Below are 24124 nucleotides of genomic sequence, written 5' to 3'. Positions count from 1 at the left end.
TAAAAATATTGCTATCTCAGCAAATCCTAGAGAAGGGAGGTTCTTATTTTATATTTAGCTTGTCTATATCTCAAGTTTGAGTTTCTAATTCATTAGTTACTTGTACATGTTGGAAACTGAACAATAAGACAACTGGACACAAAAATCGACATTTAACATTTCTTTCTTTACATTTCCTTTTAAATTAAGAATTAAAACATATACAATATTAAAATTTAAATTATAAACTATGTTTTGATGCCAATTTCATTGACATAAGTAGTAAAAATGTTATTTAATAAAATTTTGAAAAATAACGCTTCAAAACATCATGACACATGCACTTTAACCTACCTGGGGCGAAAAGGTTAAGTGAAATAAGTAACAGAAAGAAATGAGATCGAACAGGGGTAAAGTGAGGGCATGGAAAACCACCTTAATGTTCCAGAGTGACAGATGTCTCCGCAGTTGAAGGAGCCAGAAAGAACAGATCAACATGGAAAGGACTGGGGAGGAAAATAAATTGAAGATATGGGATAAGGCTCCCCAAATTCCGAAATTGGGGAGACCAATGAACTCCTCTCAGAGCCAGGTAAGGAATTTGGTGATACCAGCAACTGCAGGGCGAGAAGCTGGGAAATCCCAAGCCAATGCCCAGGAGTGAGAAACACTCCACTTCCATTGGTAAAAAGCCAAGGAAGAAGGATGAACAGAATGGGCTAAATGAGAAACTACTCGGAAAGAGAATACGGAACGCCTCGCCAGGGACCGTACAGAAGTTAGGCATCAAGACGGAGGACAGGAAGTGCGAAATGAAGAACCGGCTACTGGGGTTGATGTAACAGGTCTGGAAATAAGGGAAGAGGATGGGAGGAATCACCTAGAGCCAAAGCAACTGAGGGAACCATTGTTGAGCGGGCCAGTAAGGGACAATCAAAAGGACTCTGCACAGAGTGGCATGGATGAGGGAGACTACCCGATGAAGTAATCAGATAAAGGAGGATAAATAGAAAGAAACAGGTGGGACAAATCCTGGCTGAAGGCGTCTACGGCCAAAACCCTAGGATGGGATAACAGGGACCAAAACTGAAGTAATTTGTGATTGAGGGCAGTGGAAAATGCATCAACATGAGGAGTACCCAAATGATGACAGTGCCACTGAAAAATAGCAGGATGTAGGGACCACTCCATGGGATAAACCCGAACCAGTCAGCAAAGATGATCCACCACCAGATTGAAGGCACCTGGAATATGACACGCCATCAAATGAATGAGATGAGAGTGGGCCCAATAGAGAAGATTCAACATAGAGGTATCGACTGGGTGCTGCCTTGGTGATTGATATAAGCCACCACTGTAGAATTGTCAGAAAGGATCATAACCAGGTGACTGCTGGTGAAAGAAATAAAATGATCCAATGCTCGACGGACAGCCAGGAGTTCCAGGATGCTGATGTGAAGAGAATGTTCTTCAGCAGATCAATAACCCAAAACCTCTTGGTGATTGACCCATGCACCATAGACCTGATGGGATGTCTACGTGAACAGATGTAAATCTGGCTGTGGAGGAAGAAGCAGGACACCCGCCTTGTCAAACCATCAATGTAGATCATGCACCAAGAAGGAGGGAATATGAATAGGAGCATCCAGGGGATCCCGTACAAGATTCCACTAGTCATGAAGGGCCCACTAAAGCAAACGCCTATGAGCCCTGCCAAGGGGTTTGATAGGTGTCAGAGACAACCACCTCCCCAAAAGCGATAGAACCTTGCCAGTAGTAAGTAAGGGAGCAGGCAGAGCTGTCTGAATGGCCAGTTCCATAGAATGGAGCCAGAGAGGAGAAGGTTAGGTCCGACCGAGATGGATGTTGAAGAAAACATTAAGATGTACAAGGTAATGGGTAGTATCAAGGAAGGGCCTCTCCAATATGATCAACCATCTCACTCGCACAGCATCGAGAGGGAGCTAACGAGTAGGACTGGTCAACTCTCATTCAAAATGAGCATGAAGAAGCCAGAGATCCCTGTAAGTGTGGAATTGCAGCCCCAAGGTATGAATACGCTGAGCAATGGGGTGAACCACTTAACAAAAAAATATGTCGTGGAAGCCAGACCAAAAAGCAGGGTGCTGAAAAGGTATACTACCCCATTACGGGCAAACTGGCAGAAATAAAACCCGAATGAAGCAGGTATGACAACCTGTTGGGGGAAGAGGTCAAGCGCTGCCTCGGCAGACACTAGCGTGACCAGGGATCCTGAGGGGGAGGAAGGAAATGGGATAGAGGGGAAAAGGGTATGACAAAATCATCTGATAGTACACCATGAACCCAAATTTCGGAGAGGAAAGGCCTTCTCTGATGAACCAAATTTGCCACACGAGCTACCCCAATCTTGAACTCACCAAGCAGTCATCAGAACAGTTGCCTGCATACCATGTGTTACCGTGAAAAATGACTAAGTGTGGTATCACTGGAAGCTGGGACAGGCGGGACTGTCAAGGGTTGGGTCGGGAAACAGAACTTGGAGCCACACCCAGCTCTGATGGAAACCCAACAAGGTCCCCGTTGTGAAAGGTGGATCACTGTTGGACAGAAGCCACTCGTGACTCCAAGGACACAGTAATTGTATTACACTCGAAATGTCGTAAAACAAGAAGGTCCAGTATATATGGAGCTGGGTGACAGGTCTGCAAAAACATAGCATCACAACCCAAAAAGTCCTAAACAGAAGTGAACCATGTGTGTAGGGCAAGAACTGAAAACAACATGCGGACGACAGTGGAAGGGAAGAGGGTGAGGATGTCCCCAGAAAACCTGACATGATTCTTGTGAAAAGCCTCAGACAGGAAGAGGATTGAGATGAGGTATTACAAAAAGTGTCAGAGGACGACTAAGGCAAGAAAACGGGCACAGGTAGAATAAACAGGAAAATTGGGACCCATCCTCTCAAACAGGTAAAACTGAACCCACAACTGGTGGTCCAGAATTTGAAATCTCACCCTAAAAGTCGCAAGGGCGGACCGACCGAAGCTTGCGAGAAACTAGGCACACTAATGTCATCACCCAACAGGGCAACAAAGCACAGTGTAAACCCTAACATAAGAGGACAGAAAAAGAGGCAGAAACAAGCAATAAGGAAGGATGCGAGTCAAAATAACTATGGTTAGAAGTAAAACATCACATACCTGAGATATAATATCACCAAGAAACCCGATGAGGGCTGAACAGAATCCCCAGGAAGGTGTTCGAAGGCACTGTGAACTTTGGGGGGGGTGAAAGATCAAAATTTCGTCAGTCTGCACCTGTAAAAGGCTTAAAAAGTACAGAAAGAAGATGGGCACGAACAGGGGACGATGTGTGTTCCATACAATGCTCCATCTCTCTGTGACAAACGGCTGAGAAATCCCCGAACGGGTCACGCCAGTGGCCAAAAGTGCAGTAACAGATGAGTAATACGCACCCAAAGTGGTAACAGCAACTTTGGAATTCAGGCTAGATACTAAACAGCAAAATATGCACGGCAAAAATGGGGAAATCAAATGCTCTCAAATAAAAGTGAAATGAAGTTGAAGTAAGTTAAATAAAGTTAAACCACTTCTAGGGTAATCAGTGGTCTAAAGAAAGACTTCTGCACTCAAGCAGTGCCAAACAAGAAGTGATAGATCAGCAGTGGCACATAGAGGGAGTCACATCATAGTAGTGCTCTCCTCCTGGTGGAGAGTTGACACATGATAATTCACATGAGAGATATGTTGGAACTTTGGATTCCAACAGAGGGATGTGGAAGGCTTGTAGCATGCGTTTTATAAAAAGGGCAGCACAATATGGGAAAAGCTAATCTTGTGAGGGGAGGGAAGGTACTGTATCGGGAAAAAGCTTGAAAGTTAGTCTCAAAGATTTTGTTTCTTTGCTCCAATTCCACAGTTGGTCAAAGTCATACTTTTCAACCATTCACATGTACTTGCTGGTTACCTTCCATGCTCAAGCCTAGTCAAAGCCTTTTTTTAAACCTCAGGGAGAAAGTGGAGGAGGTATAGCAGGTTGGTTTTAACTATATAGTTAGTGAAAGTTATAATTTTTTGGTACCTCTACTAGCAGCAGGTGCAAGTAATTGTTTTTGGTAATTTTAAACCTAGGTTTAGTTTTTGTGATTTTACACTAAACATGGCATGAAAAATTTAGAAAAAAAATTTACACTTTTAAGTAAATGATTTTGTTTTTCAAAACAAAATATATTACAAAGTCTAATCTCTCCTTTAATTGATACAATATAATAATAGAAAACATTCTTCTTAGAGATTTTAAGTATGATACAATGTAATAATTAATTTTTGTTTTTTTGTAGTTAAGCACAAAGCTACATGCTGGACTATCTGTGTTGTTTCTAGTGTTATAAGCCTTCAGACTTACTGTTGAACAACTGGGTTTTTTAATAATTAAAAAAATCAACAACATATACATAATGTCTAAGTAACATTGGAAAACTTTCACTGCTTACCTGCAACCAAGGATGACATAAAGACTTGTCAACAGTGTACCTTTTTCTTGTTTTCACTTGTAGTAAGTTCTGTATCAGGTCAATAGCTGAACAAAGAGTCAGAATTATGATGATTTAGTGTCACGTTTTGCAAAATATTAATTAGCATTTTTCATGTAATTTAAATACATAAAGTGTCAATCTTTTCACTTCAAAAAATATTTTACAATTCTTTGTTTATTATAACAAAAACACACCTAGTCACATATCTGCTGTACACTTGAGAAAAAATATAAGATTCTAAGAGCAGATAATTTAATCATATGGTAAGAGTTTGGGTAATGTTTTGGCTTACATGAAATACTACATTTAGAAATGTCTTACATACACGAAGCATTTGTATTACCGAGCATAATACATGATGTAGACCTTAAGACAAAATATATTTGAAATACACTTGACATTACTTATTAAATTTGTGTATTTGCATTCTACTTTCAACAATGTCCGTTTTCATATTCAGAAGAGTATTTTATGATATAGTCAACTCAGCCAAAGCTATGAACTTAAACAAAAAGAACATTGTAATACTCTATATAAAAGTTTCCTTTCACATATATCAACTTTACTTTATCTATTTCAAAAAAAGAAACAAACTAAGTATACACACACACAGAGTTAAATATAGTTTCTCAAATAAAAATCAGAACAAAACTAAGGGAATAGGAGTACTCTTCAAACACCCCATCCCTCTTATTCCTCTCTATATTGATTGAAATATGAATAAATACAATACTAATAATTTGAGTCAATATTTAGATAAATTATGTGTGATCTATACGCCAGATGATCTCACATGTTCTTGAAACTGTAAATGTATGAAGGATTATAAAAACAACTGTCACTCTACATAACCACATATGACTGTGGGCTACACTGAAAGGCAAATATCTAATACCCATTGAAAATAATTCTAGGAAAATATTATAAAACCAACCACTGGCTGATATTTCCTTCCATGGATTAGGTGGGTACATGAAAGTAGCATTCTGGATCTGATCATGAATGTCTTCCTCCTCATTGAAAGGAAAGGTTCCACTTAAACTGTAGCAATAAGAGAAAATCTAAACTTTGTTAGTTTAAAAAAAAAAGATTTTTTATTCATAAAATACAAATAAACAGAATAGGAATTTTATCTTGAATTAGTTTGTAAACAAACCTTAAGTTAAATGAAATTTCTTACACAATTAAAAGAAATTGAGTGATTGAAAGGTAACAGCATTTTTTTGTAACTAAGTAACCTAAACCTAATTTTGAGCTCCATTATAAACTTTCTCTAAAAAAAACAGTAACAAAGCTTCAATATTGCTATAAGGTTTTTAAAATTCCTTTTAAATTTTTATACATTTCCAGCTGTAAAAGCAACAATTGTTGAAGTAGGGCTATAAGATGCCTTAGGTGGTTAGCTCAAGCTCAAAAATTCAATAGGGCTTTCTCAAATATGGGGAAACTGAAAACAACAAAATAGCAAACATTTGAATCTAAAAAAAAAAATGGAACATGTCTCAGGGGATGTAAACCTTTTGTATATCAAACAATTACTACTAAAACAAGAACGTTGAGCAACATGTGATACAAATTCTTACAACACTGAATGATCTCTTTAAATATTAGTGCATCTTTTTCAATTTTAACTTTGGGTGTTTATATTACTTGCTTCTTTAATGCATTTACACTGAAATTGTATGTCACAATATTATGTCCCCATTAGGACAACCTTACCTGACGTAAACAATGACCCCAACTGACCACATGTCCAGAGATCTGTTATATCCTTTATTTCTCACTACTTCTGGTGCTACAATTAAGATTACTGAAAATGAATCAACAAGGACAATGGCCAAAAGGAAATTATTGTACACTTGTGTGTTTATATAATGCTAAATAGTCAAGGCCCATAAACTAATAATTATTTTAAAAGTAGCAATATAAAGGAAGTTATTAAATAATTTAAATATAACAGGCATGAATACACATTTTTGCATACACATTCATTTATTACTTTCTAAATTTAATCAATGTTTATATATATATATATGTGTGTGTGTGTGTGTGTGTACAGAATGTAGTTTGTGCAATATCACCTAAAAAAAAAACAATATTTATGACTAAACTCAAATAAACGTTGTATACAACTAGAACAACATAGAACATTTTTAATGCTGTTGACCCATCATCGTGATCTCTGTTCATAATAATGAAACCTATGAAAGACATATTTATTACAACATAGTCAGTGGCAAAAGTTTACTTTACCAAGTTCATGGGCTTTGCTCATTTATTTATTTTAATAGTTTTATAAACTACTTTCAGACTATGAATTTATCAAAATGTTTATACTAAGTATATATAGACCTACACTCAAAAACCTTGGTAAGTCAGCCAAACTTATACTTAAAGTTTATGTCTATTGGTCATGAATGGTTTATTATTTGAATATACTTTGACTACAATGAAATAGTCATTTATTTCATAGTCGGTAGTTTTGTTAAAACATGGAAAAATGTATAATCTATAGTATAGAAACTATACTATAGTTCAATTGTGGTGTCTTCACAATTAATCAGACATTATATTTCTCTCTCCTTACCTAAGTATGCAGGGGTTCCCACTAGTGACCTCCTAAAGGATTTTTCACCAATGATTCGGGCAAATCCAAAATCACAAAGTTTTACCTGAAATTAAGTTAGCTTTAGAAAAATAGCATAAATTATGAGCCACAGATATACAGCCAGATAGACTAATAAAACAATTGTACTTAAGTACATCTATCCATGTAGTTTATCTTTTTTGAAAAATATGTACATGATTAGAATCTGTTTGATGTTATTTACACAAGAAAATCTAACTCAGAAAAATTTACCAATTATCACAAGTAGTGCCAGCCCAAGTTCAAAAATTTAAAGGTGGAAAAATAATCAATTACACCCTTTTTCAAATTTTTATATTTTGATTTATTTTTCCGCACTTTACAAAATTTTAAATAATTTTTAAAATTCAGAATATAGAGTACAAAAATGGTACATAGTGGGAAAAATACATAAAGAAAACTTAGATTAGCTTTTAGAATATGGAACTTTATGAGCTTTTAACATGGCAAAACTTCCTTAATTGATCTATCTTAATATCTCTGGCCATTTCATTTTCTACAGAAATTATTGCTAAGCTGTTTAGTCTCTTTTGTCGCATTACAGAATGCAAAAGTGTTTTTATCAACTTTAGTCTCAAAAACAATCTTTTGCCACTTACCACACTAATAGACAAAGTTAATAAAATTCTTAGAGCAATAAACGTATTTGGAAAATTTCTTTGATTTGATTTTCCCATATACAAAATTAGACCTTATCTGGAATTGAATTTTCTGGTAATATTAATTTAAGTTCTGCACACAAACTTTCACCACAAAGTTCCCCTTTCTCCTTATTTGTTAGTATTTTTTCTAAAGTTTTAAAATTTTTGTAGTGGGTTCTTTGAGCCCTTCGAACCCATCTTGAGCTGGCCCTGGTCAAACGTTAAAAATGTCCACCACAGGTTGCTTACCTAGCAAAAGTCTGAATCACAAAATGTCTGTTAATTCTTACATGAAAATGAGCTGAAATCAAATTGTATCTAACGCAACTTACCTGAGGAAAATCGGAACCTGAAGATAACAGAACATTCTCAGGTTTAAGGTCACAGTGAACAATGTTCTTGAAATGTAGGTGTTTCAAGGCCATTAAAATCTATTAGAAAAACAGTATATAAAAGTCTCAGTTTCTTGAATATATATTCGTAAGTTGAGCTACACATAAATGAAAGGCTATTGATAATTTTTGTAACAGAGTCTTATATGGAACTCGGGCAAAAATAGTGCAATTACAATAGCTCAATTATAATCTTTATGTAAACCTTGTCAACAATGTTTCTTACTTAGTACTCTGAATGAAATATTAGTGAAACCAGTTGTGAGATGAAACTGCATGTGAGTATACTGTCAAAGATAAAAAGCAAAGTATCATATTTCAGTCACAAAAGATAACATGTTTCAACAATTATAATTATGTTTTTTTATTGCTTAGATTATGTAAAAACCTTGTATGTTGAGTAAACAGCATGTTTGTATAATTTACAGCAAAGTATCATTGAAATGCATGCTAAAATATTTTCTTTGTTCACTAGTCGTTGCAAGTTGTATAACACTAAAGCTCATGTATTTTAGTTACACTAGTTTCTGGTAATAACTTAAAAGTGTTATACTTACCACCATTGTTACTTCATTGTGATCTTTCTCATATTTCATTATCACTTTTACATCAGTTGAGATGAGTTGTTAATCATATCATACTCATATCTGTCTGATAACCTATAAAGATGAAAATAAAAGGTCATTCGTATCCTACCTGATACACAAGAAATCTTGTGATTCTTTCAGACAACCGTCGCTTTTCACTTGACAGAATCATTTCTAGCATATCTCCTTTTAGTTTTTCCATTATGACAAATATCTGAAAAAACAAAAACAAAATTGTACTGGTTTCTCGTATCGTGTAATTAGATAACACTTCAATAATTACAACTTTACAACATAATAATACTGTGATATAACTTGTTTATTTCAACTAGCTTCATTATTCATAGGTATGATTTAGGTTTGAACTGTCATACAAATAATAAACCTTTGTTTGTGGGGCTCTAGTATCAAAAACAGCAATCACTACCGCTGGAATATAAAACCTAATATTTTCAAATGCTAACATGAAAGATAATCTTACCCTGCCTGGGGTCTCTAACATCTTCTCCATAGTAACAACTCCAGGATGGTCAATATTCTGGAGAATAATCACCTCATTCTTCAAGTGGGCTTCTTTCTTAGTTGGCAGTTTTGTTTTGTCAATTACCTTGATGGCGACAGATCTCCCACTCGTTCGGTGCACACCTTAAGCAAAGCAAAAATCAGGAGACGTGATGATTTGCTATTTAGGTTCTTAATGCTAGTTAGAGAATACAGAACATATTCAAAAAATATCTGTATCTGCACAGGAAAATCTTTGTATCTTGGAAGTATATACTTCTTCTAGATGTTGACACATTAATAAACACATGATTTTCTACGATGTTGCTTTTAATACATAATTATTTAATTATATAACTGCTGAAAATTTATGTAGTAAAAATACACTTTTATCTCTTAGTTTTATATGTTGCTACTTTAAATTTCTGCCCTTGTCTGATACTAACAGAAGAGTATGAGTTAAACTTGAAGTGTTCTCGATTAACATCTCTCATCTATTTCCCATTATTCTAAGGATTATGAAAGTCAATGTTATGAGATATGCTATGAATTTTCATTAAAAATTCAAATTTTTTATGCTTAACTTCCTAATTTTAACACTTTCTTATGAAAAAACAAATTGAAGCAAGTATCGTAATATCAATTTTCTAGTTTATTCACTCTCAAAATGGTTAAAAAGTAGTGTAAGTGTGAAGTGCTTCCAGTCTGCAAGGAGCGAGTTTTATTTGGGACCTTGAGACTGACATGCACTTTTATTGAAGCTAGTAGTAAAGATGTACAATCTTTATTTATAATTTGCAGGTTGGAAGAGAAATTGGAGGCTACACTAAATAGAGGTGATAGATAGAGAGAAGGGTATACTGTGGGTAATGACAGCAAGATCTAAATGAGAAAATTAAGCCTTTACACACAAAGGTTAAAGTAGCTAGTAATGATTTCAGGAAGTTAGGAACAGTACAATTATAACTAGAAGTAGCAGCTTTAATTGTAATGAGCAGGTTCTACTAAGCAGGGTAAGTACATTTTTCTCTGTATGGGAGATGTCTGGTGTAGTGTCACATATCACAGAAAAATAGATTCATTCATCTCTGCCACAATCGTGTTCAAAGCATGCTGACCACATAATTCAATAAATTCATTCTGACTTTCCCAAGATAGATAATGAACTTGCATTTTTCCTCCCTTTTCTTGACTTTGTTTTACCTTTTGTAAGTGATCATGCAGAAGGGGGTCAGAGTGCGATATTAGTTCAAGTACACCCAAGAAATTGCCATTGTGAACATCGTTAATTGTGGAACTGCTTCCTTGAAATACAAAATTTCTGGATGCCAGAAATAAGGTTACATCCAAAGGTCTCTCTAGTAAAGCTTTGTTCTTTTCAGCTTCTGATTGTACTTGCTTCTGAAGCTGGCTATTGATCCCTCTACCTTGTAAAGCCTGCTGCAGGTTTCTCCATTGCCAGTAACAATGATGATGCTGACTATGCCCTTCATGCTTGGGAAGTCTGTCATATAATTTGCGTCACTTGCCACACTGAACCCTTCTTATTTTTTGCACAGTGCACTACAAGAGTTTTTCTTCAGCTCATTAAAAAATAGCAAACAAGGGATGCAAAATAAGGCTCTTTTACTCCAAGTTAACCAATCTCTCTTTGCATTCTCACAGCCACTTGGTGATTTTGAATACAGAAGATACTCAAGGAATGTCCAGCATTAGAATCTAATGGCATAGATTTAGATAATTCTGTAAGGTCAACATGGCTTTTTTGACAACAATTGATGATATTTTGCCTCTCAAGATAAATTTGTCTCTCTGGCCACATACCTGGGTTATCTATGTAAAAAAGTCAGTTGCATCCTGATGGGGATGGTCTGTTGCTGAAGTTTTTCTTTTTCTTCATTGAGTTAGTAGTGTCAGAGAGTTTATGTCCACGCTGTTAAGCCTAGATTAACCAACACATTCTCCTTGTGAATGCACATTATTTTTCTCTTTATTTATATCACTTACAAAATACTTTGTGATAGGGTTCCTGCTTCTCAGCTCCAATTCGTTTATTTTTATTTTCCTTTCTCTTTTTCTGCTTTTGCAAGCTGGATTTATGACAGTACATGTTTTGAATCAATCAATTTCTAAGTACTGAGTGACCACGACTGCATGAGCATAATGCATACATGATGTCAGTACATACACATGATATCTGTTTGTGTGCTCATGAGCAAACCATTTCAGGGGGAAAGGGGGGTCACTTAAAAAGCTTCAGATATGATTTAAATGTAAAGCAATCTTGGTGTACATTAAGAACATATTTCTAAGACTTATAAGGTAATACAATTAAAACAATAAATAAAAACAGCTCAAGCCAGGCTCCCCCAGAACAACAGTCGGTGACCCTGCTTTTAAGTAATAGATTTCTGCCCTTAGCTTTTGTAGAGGAGGAACTATAAAAGGGAAAGATAACAATAGGACAGAAAAGAATGGAAGTATAAAATTTAAGAAGGTTATAGTCAGGGGTGATTCTTTAGTACAGCACGTGTATAGGATAGCCTGTAGGGTAAATAGGGTGAAAAGAACTAGATTATGCTATCTAGGAGCAGGGGTGGAATGCATAACTGACAAAACAGTAATACAGTAACTGGTGTTAGCAATGTTGCTGTCTTTGTTGTGCATATAGGGTACAATGATGTAAGGAATGGTAGGTGAGAAAAGCTAAGTGATAAGTACAGGGGTTGATAAAGGTATTTAAAGAAAATGACATAAGTTAATCCTCTGAGGGATAATGCTGAGATTTAATTGTGTGGATTAGATTATAAGTGGTCACAAGGGATGAATTCCAGGCTTAGGTTAATACATATGGACAAGCAGGTTGGATTTGTGGGATCAGTTCAGTGAGAAATGGGAGCTTTTTGGAATGGTCTACATTTAAACAGGGTAGGGTTTGGTTTGTTTGCAAGGGCTATTAACTTTGCTGTAATAGCAGCTGTAACTAGGAATAGACAGTGGTGAGGGCCTGGATAAAGTAAATGCAGAAAAACTAAGATGTAGAGAAAAGAAAAGTGTGGGAACAAAGTACAGAAATAAAATACATGACTTTACAGCACAAATCAGAATGGAAAATTTTGATATGATAGGAATAACAGAAACTGTTAAATGTAGACTATTTTGATGACAGAAATGTTTTTGAAATACATGTTTTTACATTACATAATAGGGATAGAGTATCAAAACGATTTTAAGAAGTGGCTTTATATGTAAAATGTTAGTGACATCCTGTTAAATTTTAAGATATCAAAGATAATAGCTCGGAGATTGAATCTTTTCTGGTTTTTATAAGGGAAGAAAACGTTTAGTTGGAATTTGTTACAAACTACCAGATAAAACTGATGAAATTTAGGAAAAAATTTTACAGTAAGAATAAGATTTCAGCTGTTAATGAGGTCATAATTATGGGAGATTTTAATTCCAGGCACACAGAATGGGAAATTTTAGAGTAAAATATAAGCAAGACAGGTTTTCAAAAACCATTCAGGATAGCTTTATTCACTAATTGATCAAAGACCCAACTAGGAATAATGTTATTTTAGACTTATTGTTAACTTCTTATATAGATATGTGTAAAAGAGTGATGATGGACGAACTTCTGGCTGCAAATTATCACTGTGCAATTAGATTTGGTGTCTTACTTTCTTTGCAGTTCAGGAATAATAAGATTTTGACTAAAAATTTAAAAAAAGCAGCTTTGAGTGGATTTTACAAGAATTACCTATTGAGAATTGGGCAACTGAACTAACTGGATATACTGAACAAATATGGAAATATCTTAAAAGTAAATTTTTAAGTATTCAAGATAGCTGCAAGTAAAAGACGAGATTGGCTCATAAAGGTCATAAGAAATAAAGTCAAATAGAAGAATTATAAATTTAAGAAGTTTAAGTTGACTGCTATGATGGGAGAGTTGATCAAACAGGACATTAGGAAATTGAAAAAGACAAAAAGTAGGTTAAAAATGTAAAATTTAACAGTAACTATTTCTTTAAATACACATTAAAGGTATACAAAATGTTAGGATGTGAGTAGAGCCTTTGAGGTATAATAAAAGAAGGCTCATTTTTGATGACTATGAGATGGATGGGTTATTAAATTCTACTTTTTTCAACTTTTACAAATGAAAATTGAAACAATATTCAGTTGCTAGAAGGAAACAAGGTCGATCAGAATAATCATATGAATTTTGAGCTCGTTAGGAAAAAGTTGTGAAGTTTAAAGAATGAAAGGCTACTGGGCCAGATAACATTCCCACTCGGTTTTGAAGGAGGTTAACAATTCAATATGTGAGCCACTTGAGAATAATTTTTATAAGTTCTCAAACAGTGGACAGGTAGTTGAAAATTGAGAGTGGGCTAATGTTATTCCTCTTTTCCAGAAAAGTGATAAAAATTGTCCCAGTAATTATAGACCTATTAGTTTTAAATCAGTGGCAGGAAAAGTTTTGGAAAGTTTGACAAAAGATGCTTTGCCAAATCTTTAAACTTTTGTTAGATATTCATTATAGTTTCACTAGGGGGAAATCCTGTCTTATTTATCTTTAGATATTCTTTGAAGAGGTTATTACTTACCTATATGAAAGGTACAGATGTGAATTTGGTGTATATGGATTTTCAGAAAGAAATTGGCAAGGTGCCACATAAAAGGTTTGAAAGCTTGTTAAAAAAATATCTCTGTAGGTGTGGGGGGATAAGTTAGCTCATTGGACAGAAAAGTTACAAAATGGAAGAAAGTAGAAGGTTGTTATAAATGGAGTTCAGTCAAACTGGATTAACATCGCAAGTGCAGAACCTCAGGGCTCAGTGTTAAGACCTTTGCTCTTTATAAATAAAAATTGATGACACAGATGAAGGAATGGTCAATAAATTACTACAGTTTAATGACAATATTAAAGTTTTGGGTGTTGCTGGCTGTGAGGAGGATGCTGTTGTTTTACAGAAGGATTTAGATCGTTTGATGAGTTGGGCAAATAAATGGCTTTTAATTATAATGAATGCAAGGTAATGCATGTGGGTTATCATAATTTGAATTATAAGTATAATTTTGATGGGAATCATGTTAACAGTGTTATGGAAGAAAAGGGTCTTGGTGTTCTGGTTGATCAGTCTCTTAAGCCATCCAAGCACTGTTGTTAGTGGTAGGACAAACAGGATTTTAAATTGTATCTAGTAAAATACTGAATACAAATCTAAAGAGGTTATAATTTCATTGTATATGTCACTGGTTAGGCCAAATTTGGAGTATTGTGTTAAGTCTTTGGTTTCTTACTTTAGGAAGGACATATAATCGTTAGAAAGGGTTCAGAGGATGATACCTGGGACAGAAAGGTTGTCATATGAAAACATATTACAATATCTGAAATTTTTTTCTCTTAGAAAAAAAAAAAGGAATTGGAGGGGATCTGATTGAGTTGTTTAAGATTGTTAATGGAATGGATAGAGTCAGTGCATCTTTTGTGTTTAATGGTCAGAATGGTATAATTAAGGGAGATAAATATAAATTTTGTCAGGGTAGGATTCATCTTCAGTTAAGACAGTTTTACTTCTAACAGCGTAGTTGGCCCTTGGATTGGGTTGCCTTCAGATGTGGTGGATGCAGTAACTGTAATGGAGTTTAAGAGATGGTTTGATAAATGATTAAATAATAAGGGCTGACTTTGAGTTGTATTTTTTTTTAGTATAATGGATGGAATGGCCTAGATGGATCAACAGGTCCCCTGTTTTACAAAAAATTTATGTTATGCTAAAACTAATTCAATATATAAAACAAAAAATTGAGGTTGATACATGAACTAACCTCCATACACAATACCAAACTGCCCTGAGCCAAGAACTTCATCTGGTATGATCTGATACATACGGCTTATGTCCTAAAATCAAAAATGAAAAACGCTTAAGAGTAGAATACCACACAATTACATGAAATGTTGCCAGGATAAGAATCTAACAGAATGAGGACTTTAAGTAACAACATAGAAAGAAATACAAATATTTTTTCAAATATGTATATTTAACTTGTTACTATCTCTTTGCTGCAACCTTAACATTTCAGTTAAGACATATTTCATCTTGTTATACATACTACAGTTTCCATTAAGTTGCTAAATGTACCCACATTAGGTCTTAGCTTGTGGCAATGGTCACTACTTCCACAAAACACTTGATTTAATAAATTATGTCTTAGCTTGTAACACTGCTTGCTACTTCCACAAAACACGTGATTTAATAAATTATGTCTTAGCTTGTGACACTGCTTGCTACTTCCACTAAACACTTAATTTAATAAATTCTGTCTTATCTTGTAACACTGCTCTCTACTTCTACTAAAAACTTAATTTAATAAATTATATATTAGCTTGTAACACTGCTCACTACTTTCACAAAACACTTAATTTAATAAATTATGTCTTAGCTCATAACACTGCTCACTACTTCCAACAAACACTTAATTTAATAAATTATGTCTTAGCTCATAACACTGCTCACTACTTTTACCAAACAATTTAATAAATTGTCTTAGCTTGTAACACTGCTCACAACTTTTACCAAACACTTAATTTGATAAATTGTATTTTAGCTTGTAACACTGCTCACAACTTTTAACAAACACTTAATTTAATAACTTATGTCTTTGCTCGTAACCCTGCTCACAACTTTCACAAAACACTTAATTTAATAAATTATATCTTTGCTTGTAACACTGCTCACTACTTCTACCAAACACTTAATTTAATAAATTATTTCATAGCTTATGACACTGCTCACTATTTTCACTAAAAACTTAGTTTAATAAAGCACGTCTTAACTTGTGTGAATATGATCATTACTTCCATAAAGAGTTATCTTACCCATTTATATGCCTTACCTTATTACTATGGTCAACATTTTCTACTTGCTTCTCTCCATCTGTTGTTTGATCTACAATAAAGAGTTGATGAACTTACATTACTTATATTCTTACGATGTAGAATGTTTAAAAATAATCTCTTGGGGGAGTAGGAGGTTAATCACTATTCAAACTAACATAAAAATAAGTTTATTGTTGAATAGCTCATTTAGATTTAACTTAAGTGTTTAACTGAACTGATACAAAAAGAAAACAAAACACTTCATACGATTATGAAAAATGTATTAATGTCACAAAATGCCATCTATAATATGCTGCTTGAAATGAAATGTTGTGTGATGCTATGTTAATTAATTTTTCATTTACTCATCTGATGCTATTTTTTGTCTACATCACAAAGGTCAGAGGTTTCTCATGTCACCTTAACTGAACTAGAATTGTTGTGGGTAACTTCTGGGTACCATAGACCAAATAGCTGATCTTAAAAATATTAAAAATTGATGTCCAGAAAAAAATCAATAGACCAAACACATTAGTTTGTAGGTTTGAAGACCAGGTAATTCAAAAGGTTATAATATCTGCATATTTAACAAGAATATGAGTTTTGATTTATTTAAAAGTTCTAGAAGATTAAGAACGTGTTTTTTTAATGAAATTTCTTTATTCGTATTTCACAATTTTAAGCTTAATAGAGGATATACATAAAAACAACTTACAAAGTATACATTTTATTTTAAGACTAAAGAATAATGTGTGGAAGTACTGGAAATAAAATTTGAAGGACAGGTGTCAAATACAAGCATAATTTTCTTGATACACATATAATAATTCACATACCAATGAGTGAGAACTAAAACTATTTAATAAGTGACCCTGCTTACTTGAGGCACGATTATTCTGAGTTACTGTCACTGGCATCAGAGCCTGCCGAATTACATCTTCCCAGCCGTGGTTTCTGTTTGGTTCTTCCCCTACAAAATAGTCTAAATTGGCTGTTCGAAGCTCAAAACAATGGCAGGATCTAGATGATTCAGTATTTAGTGGATGCTTTGCAGTTTCAATGGACAATATTTCTGACAGTGGGATTTCCTTATAATGTTAAAAATATATATATATCTTTAACTCTTCTACTCTATTTGCTTATGCCTATAAGAATAACTATGAGATAAGAGTCACAAGCTAGAAAGAATGGACACTAAATCAGTGGAAGTTAAACATATCTCAGACTTCCGTTTTATGTATATTATCATCAATGACATTATACCAATGATGTCTTTATCGGTATATAGAACGTTTAAAGAATGATAACTTACCTGAAGATTTTTTATATTAGTTATTTTATTGTTGTGTGCATTTTAGCTAGAAATATAGTCATCTGAGTTATAAAAACTGTTGTTACTTTAGAAAATATTTTAGCATGAGTCTTTTCATATTTTAAAAAAATAAGATTATTTGCTTCTGATTAAGAATTATGAGTTTTACTATAAAAATGCTTGAATTTTTGACATACTGGTTTAATGTTACACCTCATTTTCATTTCTTCAGTTTCAACACAATGAATTCAAATATGTTAAAGCAAATAACGCTTAACATGAATTGAAACATAATTGACACACTGTATGCATTACATATTCTGAAAAAATTCTAAAGCAATGATGCTTAATCTCCAACAATATTTTGTTATTAATCCTTATCCTAATTTTGATTTGTAAATGACTCGTATAAAATTCATAATCTAGTTCACTCCATAACAGTAGCTGTTCAGGCAATTTGATAATATAAGTAGTGTCTCAAACACTACTGGAACTGTTGTATCTTAGTTGGCCTTACGAGTTCTGGTCAGAACCATGGCTAGGTACTTAAAAGATTTGGGGCTCAAGCCCATAACTTGCAGGAATTTTCTGCATTTCAGTATGATATTGATCATGGTTTTCTATTCTGATTTTTCAAGAGCACCAAATGGATTCAGGACACTGTCAAACAGAATCAGGGCACAAACCCTATGTACCAGTGCCTAGATATGGCAGAGAGATTGTGGTTTACATATTGTTATACTTCTTCCTTACTTTCACTCTTAAGGTCTTAGAATTACTCAGTTAAGAATTTTTTTGACCAACAAGGAAAAACTTACCTTATAGTACTTGGAAGCTATTTCATTTTGAAACATTGTTATTGCTTTAGTATCCAACCTCCAATAGTGTCGTTTTCTCTGTGGTAATACAAATTGTGAAAAAAACAATGAAATAATAATAACTACTACAAACATTGATATTATACAGGTGAAAATATTTATGAAATTTGAGACTCAACTTTTGACTAATACAGGCAAATTCTTGCAATATGCCACAGAATAGAAAAAAAAAAAAACTTTTGAATTTCATTCACGATAAATACATGTACAATATAGAAAAATTACTTTTAGGATAAGACAGGTTATCAAACTGGAGTTAGAACATTATCTAAAATCATTTTACTTGCATCAATCCCATAACTTATTTGGCACAGCATACAAATGCATTACTGGTTTCACTCTCATTCATTAATTTTTTTTCTGTCTTCTAATTTATTGTAAATATAATTAAAGCACTATTTCCTCTCCAGGGTGTGCAGTCAGTACCAGTACCAGTGGTACTTGGTGTTCAGTAATGGTACCAAGCCATCAGTACCAGTGGTACCAGTACTGGTTTATAGTATATCATATGTTGAGAATAATATGTGTTATCACATGTCCCATCTTCGGAATTTTGACCGAATGCCTCCTCTGGTATTTCAACTTCACTTTTCACAGAATTATAAATGTTTCATGTGGTAGTTTTGAGTACATACTTCAGCCGATAAGTGAATGTCACCGTGAAAATCGACAACAGCATGAAATATGGGAAACTGGTGATTCCCACACTCTAGAAGAGAACATGAATGTGCCTATGTGACTGACTGCATGTAAGTAGGTGCATGCATGATTAACCCTTAGCATGTGGGCGGGTCAAACTGTGAATTTCACAACATTTTAGTGTGTTACATTCAAAATTTAATTACACTACTTAATTATCATGGTATATGAGCAAACTTGACATCAAACCATAGATAATAAATCAAATTTTAATATTTTATAAGCTTTAAGTTCTTAATTGTATAAGAAAATATTTAAGAACTTGGATATTTGTTTCTGAACCATCTTCTCTTCTGGATTATTTTGTCCACCTCCTAGAAAACTATGAAATGTTGTGTAAAATATTCTCTATAATTTGATCATCAATATTCTGAAGCTACGTTTTTATATTCTTCAATTTTATGGGGCTAAAGAGCAATCAATGAAAATTCAGAAACCACTTTCCACGCCTGCTTCTGGCATGCTGTAATTTACAATTTGCTAATAGATTTTTTCTGAGGCCAACTCCTATTAAATTTATAACCAATAGAAAACCTAGATTTCAACTGATTCATTGCCACAGTTGTCATACCATGTGAGCTTGCAGATAATTGACAATTTAGTTTGATGTGAAAAACATTTTCCCATGAGAACACACTGCGAATAATAGTTGAATTTCTAACTGCTCAAGTCACATGATTAGAGATGCTCGAGTACCATACCGGTAACCTGTACTGCTAGTACTATTGCAAACCCTGTTCCTCTCTTTCATGCAAGTAATTTAGAATACCATAAACTACTTCACTTAAAATAGTTAAATACTGATTGCGAATACCATAAATAGTTTACTTAAAATAGTTAAATACTGATTGTGAATACCATAAATAGTTTACTTAAAATAGTTAAATACTGATTGTGAATACCATAAATAGTTTACTTAAAATAGTTAAACACTGATTGTGAATACCATAAATAGTTTACTTAAAATAGCTAAACACTGATTGTGAATACCATAAATAGTTTATTTAAAATAGTTAAATACTGATTGTGAATACCATAAATAGTTTACTTAAAATAGTTAAATACTGATTGTGAATACCATAAATAGTTTATTTCCCTCAATGCCATACTTTATTTGTGATATCACTCAATATTTTAACTTGCCCCACTCTTTTATTAAAAGATGAATTGGAATAGCACAAAAGAAAAAATGTATTTCAATTTTATAATTTTCATAAAATGCCATAAAAATTACTTATCTGCCTAAGTAAACCTTATAATTAACACGAAAATAGTTAAAATAACTTATTCTCTTGATTTACCAAATATGAAACAAACAAAAACTTGAAGAAAATTAACAGCTCAGCAAACATTCTGAGTTGAATTCACTAATTTTTACCATGCTGTCTTTATTTGTGTAATGTACCATCCAGCCTTCTTTGAGCACCTTTGAGCTTTTCTGTTTGGTCTGTTTCACACTTTGTGCTATCCTCATCAGGGGAATATTGTTGCTGCTTGTACCACTATCAAAAAGAACAAGTTAATAAAACATTACTAAATGAAATATGGGCAAAGTTGTAATACTCTTTTCATTTTAGGTATATTTAAGTTTAAGTAAAGGCTATATATTCACATCCTCAAATGAAATATAAAGCAAGAAAATGCACATTTTAATTATTTCAGTGATGTGCTTTTCAGTCTGAAAGAATTAAGATATCACTGAAGGTAAGTAAGACAATATTCTACTATAAAGATACAAAAACTATCTATTCGTTTATAAATACACAACAAATATTTTGCTTATCTATGATAACAATTTTGCATTATCAGTTTCTTTTCACTAAAGCAGTTAGTCAGTTTCATGCAAATAAACATCTGGCTTATTAACTAGTTATTAGCAACTTATCTACTTACAAAGTCTGTCCATTACCTTATCACACATTCAGACAACCCAATTTTGGGTCATGACCAATGGGTTGAGATACACTGTACTAAAGGATAATTTTACATTGTTATATTTATCATATTGTCTTTAGCTACTTTCAAATGCTACAAAAAAACAATATATTTTTAGACTAATAAATCAAACAAACCTATAAAACCTCAGTCTAGTTCATTCCTTGACAGTGCCAGGGGGCTCAAATTTGCAACTACCAAAAAAACTTTAACAACATATGGAAAATGTCTTGTTCCTTTCCCTAACTTTTGACTTCACAAATAATACTTAAAACAACTGAAGAACTTGTAACTGCATAATCATTTAGGTAATAATTTTTAGAGTGAAAGTTAACCACGCTCAAGAATTTAAGACCTTTATTACAATTATCAAATAACTTTTATCTTTCAGTTGAAGGACTTAAATGACATTTCTAGTTGAAACATTTTATAAGGATTTCAACAGGTTTAAGGGTTCAGAGATTTCATAAAGTAGAAAATTAAAAGTTTCATACTTTTTGCAATTTGCCTTAAAAGTTTTTTTGAGTCATTTGTGATGCAGGTGCAGGATGCAATTATAATTTTTTTAAATGTTACACTTGACCATCTTGTCCCACTGTTTGTTAAAATTAACATTAGTTTAGCAATGTATATATATACATGTAGAATGTTTTGCACCATCACCTAACAAAAAGTGTGGTTTAGATGTTTCACTTTAGCACAGATCAAAGGTTGTTTTTATTAATGTCATAGTTGACCATATTCTCGGTAATTTCCAATACACAATGTGAGACACGCTTTTTGTATGATGTCATTCACTTTTCAGCTGGAAATAAAGTTGGAAAACGGCAACTTGTGAACAAGTTTTCTAATCATTCAGATATCTCTTCAAGAGTATAAATTAAGCCAAATCAAAGTCATAACTGTATATTTATGAGTAAGCTTTCTCAGTAAAACATATTACCCTCTTGTAAACATTTCAAAAAGCATTTTGCATTATTTTTGTATACATTGTTTTCTTACTGAAACTCCTGGAGTTAATATTTTTAGCAAACCTTTTAGGAGCTTTTAACAATTAGAAAACTTAATAAATATGTTTGTGTAATCATCACCAGTGCTTTGAATATAAAAGGTAATAATCAGACATAACAACTCCTTTTTTTATTATTAATCCTTTCAGAGCATATTTCAGGTTTTTAGTGCATTCCTGCATAACAAATTTTAAAATTTAAGTAAAAATAATAAATAATTCTAACTCATGAAATTTTAACTGAAAAATATTTTAGAAATGATATTAATTGTCATTTATTTTAAAATTTACTTAGTGTAATTTTAAAATAAAATAAAAACATGATCAAGACTGAGAAAAATAAAGACAATTGTACATTTCGTGAATATTATAACCCTAGTTTTGCCTTTAACTATGATCGCAATATATGAAATTGTCCTTGTTTTCCTCCATTCTGTAATTATGGAGTTTCACTAAGTACTGACAGTTTCAAGCATTAATTAAATGTTCATTCTTACATTTCTGCCTAGCTCCAAGAAGTTTAGCTTATAAACAATATACTTAAAGACATTTTTAGATTTTTTTCTGCCAATTCCAGCACACATATTTATATTTTTTAATTAGTTTTCATCCCTTGAAAATACAACTAGCCAAGTTTTTGTTCTCTTTTGACTTTCTTTCTGTGTTTGATGTTTTATTATTATAAGACCTTTGTTCCCACCATTCCATTATGTCACAGCATGTGGTCTGAAAAACTACTAATGAAGCTCAGTTTTGAAAATAGTTACTGGCAAAGTTTAAAAACCCTTGGACAGAGCAGATTATAAAATATTTACATCAATGTAGAGTAATAAAGTTGTGTGAATGTAATTTATGATTTGGTTGGAAAGTGATTAGATATAACTCTTGCAGAGAAGAATAAGGTAATCTAATGGGAAGTTTAGAACAAACCACAGATCTGGGAATTAGATATAAATTCATCTTGACCATGACTATTAATTATTATCAAAAATATTGTTACCTAGTCTGACCTGATGCCATTTTGAAAGGTCAAGTTCTAGTTCATTGATAAATCTTTGTAAGTTTCTGTGGAGTGTTTTTATGCTTTATGGCTGGAAGTGGTGAATACTTTAATCAGCAAAATAAAGTATCACAAGAAATGTTAATGAATATCACTCAAGTTGAAACTACCTAGATTTATAAGATAGAATTTCCAATCAACATTAAAAAATATTAAATAAAAGGTAGTATTTTTATTGTTTTTTTCAAAAGAGTATCTGACAAAAAAGTTTAGAAATTTCACAATAAACAAAATGATAAAAAACTAATACATTTGAATATTTTTAAAGCTGAAACTAGAGGCTATTTAGTAATTTCATTCTAACTTTTATGCAATTTGATTAAGTATTTCCACTGTGAGAAGGAAAAAAATTAAGAAATATCACTGATGCTCCATTGGTTTGGAAAGTGTTAATAAGAAGGCATTCAGTAATGGTGTTCCATAGTTCTTTCTTTTATTATTTAAGCAACAGAAGTCAGAATTTTCCTTTTCTGGTCTAAATCAGTTTTCAATATTTGTTGTAAGGTAAATAAGCAGTTGCCTTTGTAAATTGTGTATCACTTTTTTTTCTTCATATTTAGGATTTAAAAAAACTGTTAGAATCTCAGTGAAATTAACTTCTAAACAAAACAAAAAAAGGATGAAGGCACAAATTCACATCAATGAAACATATTAACTTTGAATAATTAGAGTTGTTTAAACATTTGTTTAACAACAAGTTAAAGCTTGAAATGGTCCATTATTTCATTGGGGTGTGTGTCTATGAGCCAGACTGGTTTCAGAGAATTCCACTCCTCATCAGTGACCCTGGACACTACCACCAATGAAATATCAGATCAAACCAAGCCTTCATACTAGTGAAGTATCATACGTGTTTTACACTCACCAAAAAGATACCTATTATTCTATAGGTATTTGAAGAACTTGTAGCAATCCACCACAATTTAATTCTTTGTATTGTTATCTGACACTGAGCAGCTTGTACATAATTGAATAATTAGAGTTGTTTAAACATTTGTAAATACTCCTGTTCGATTTTCGATTCCCCACTAGTATGAAGGCTTGGTTTGATCTGATAT

At 33.0% G+C, this 24124-nt stretch overlaps 1 protein-coding gene across 11 annotated transcripts in view; it reads right to left on the bottom strand.

Annotated features, from left to right (window-relative positions):
- Nucleotides 1–24124, bottom strand: part of LOC106468186 (serine/threonine-protein kinase D1-like) — a 121961-nt gene that overhangs the window by 12227 nt on the left and 85610 nt on the right. For all 11 annotated transcript variants that reach the window (XM_022396495.1, XM_022396494.1, XM_022396498.1 and 8 more), the window contains 12 exons: nucleotides 20441–20564; nucleotides 18304–18381; nucleotides 17054–17261; nucleotides 16191–16243; nucleotides 15123–15195; nucleotides 9265–9428; nucleotides 8893–8997; nucleotides 8137–8235; nucleotides 7104–7188; nucleotides 6236–6311; nucleotides 5451–5557; nucleotides 4475–4560 (listed from right to left, as the gene is read on the bottom strand). In XM_022396495.1, the coding sequence (XP_022252203.1) occupies nucleotides 4475–4560; nucleotides 5451–5557; nucleotides 6236–6311; nucleotides 7104–7188; nucleotides 8137–8235; nucleotides 8893–8997; nucleotides 9265–9428; nucleotides 15123–15195; nucleotides 16191–16243; nucleotides 17054–17261; nucleotides 18304–18381; nucleotides 20441–20564 (1258 nt within the window). The remainder of the gene's footprint in view (nucleotides 1–4474; nucleotides 4561–5450; nucleotides 5558–6235; nucleotides 6312–7103; nucleotides 7189–8136; nucleotides 8236–8892; nucleotides 8998–9264; nucleotides 9429–15122; nucleotides 15196–16190; nucleotides 16244–17053; nucleotides 17262–18303; nucleotides 18382–20440; nucleotides 20565–24124) is intronic.

The sequence above is a fragment of the Limulus polyphemus genome, unplaced genomic scaffold (assembly GCF_000517525.1).
Source record: "Limulus polyphemus unplaced genomic scaffold, Limulus_polyphemus-2.1.2 Scaffold2907, whole genome shotgun sequence".
Taxonomy (NCBI): domain Eukaryota; kingdom Metazoa; phylum Arthropoda; class Merostomata; order Xiphosura; family Limulidae; genus Limulus; species Limulus polyphemus.
Note: the sequence above shows the minus strand (reverse complement) of the source record. Positions and strands in the feature narration are given on the sequence as shown.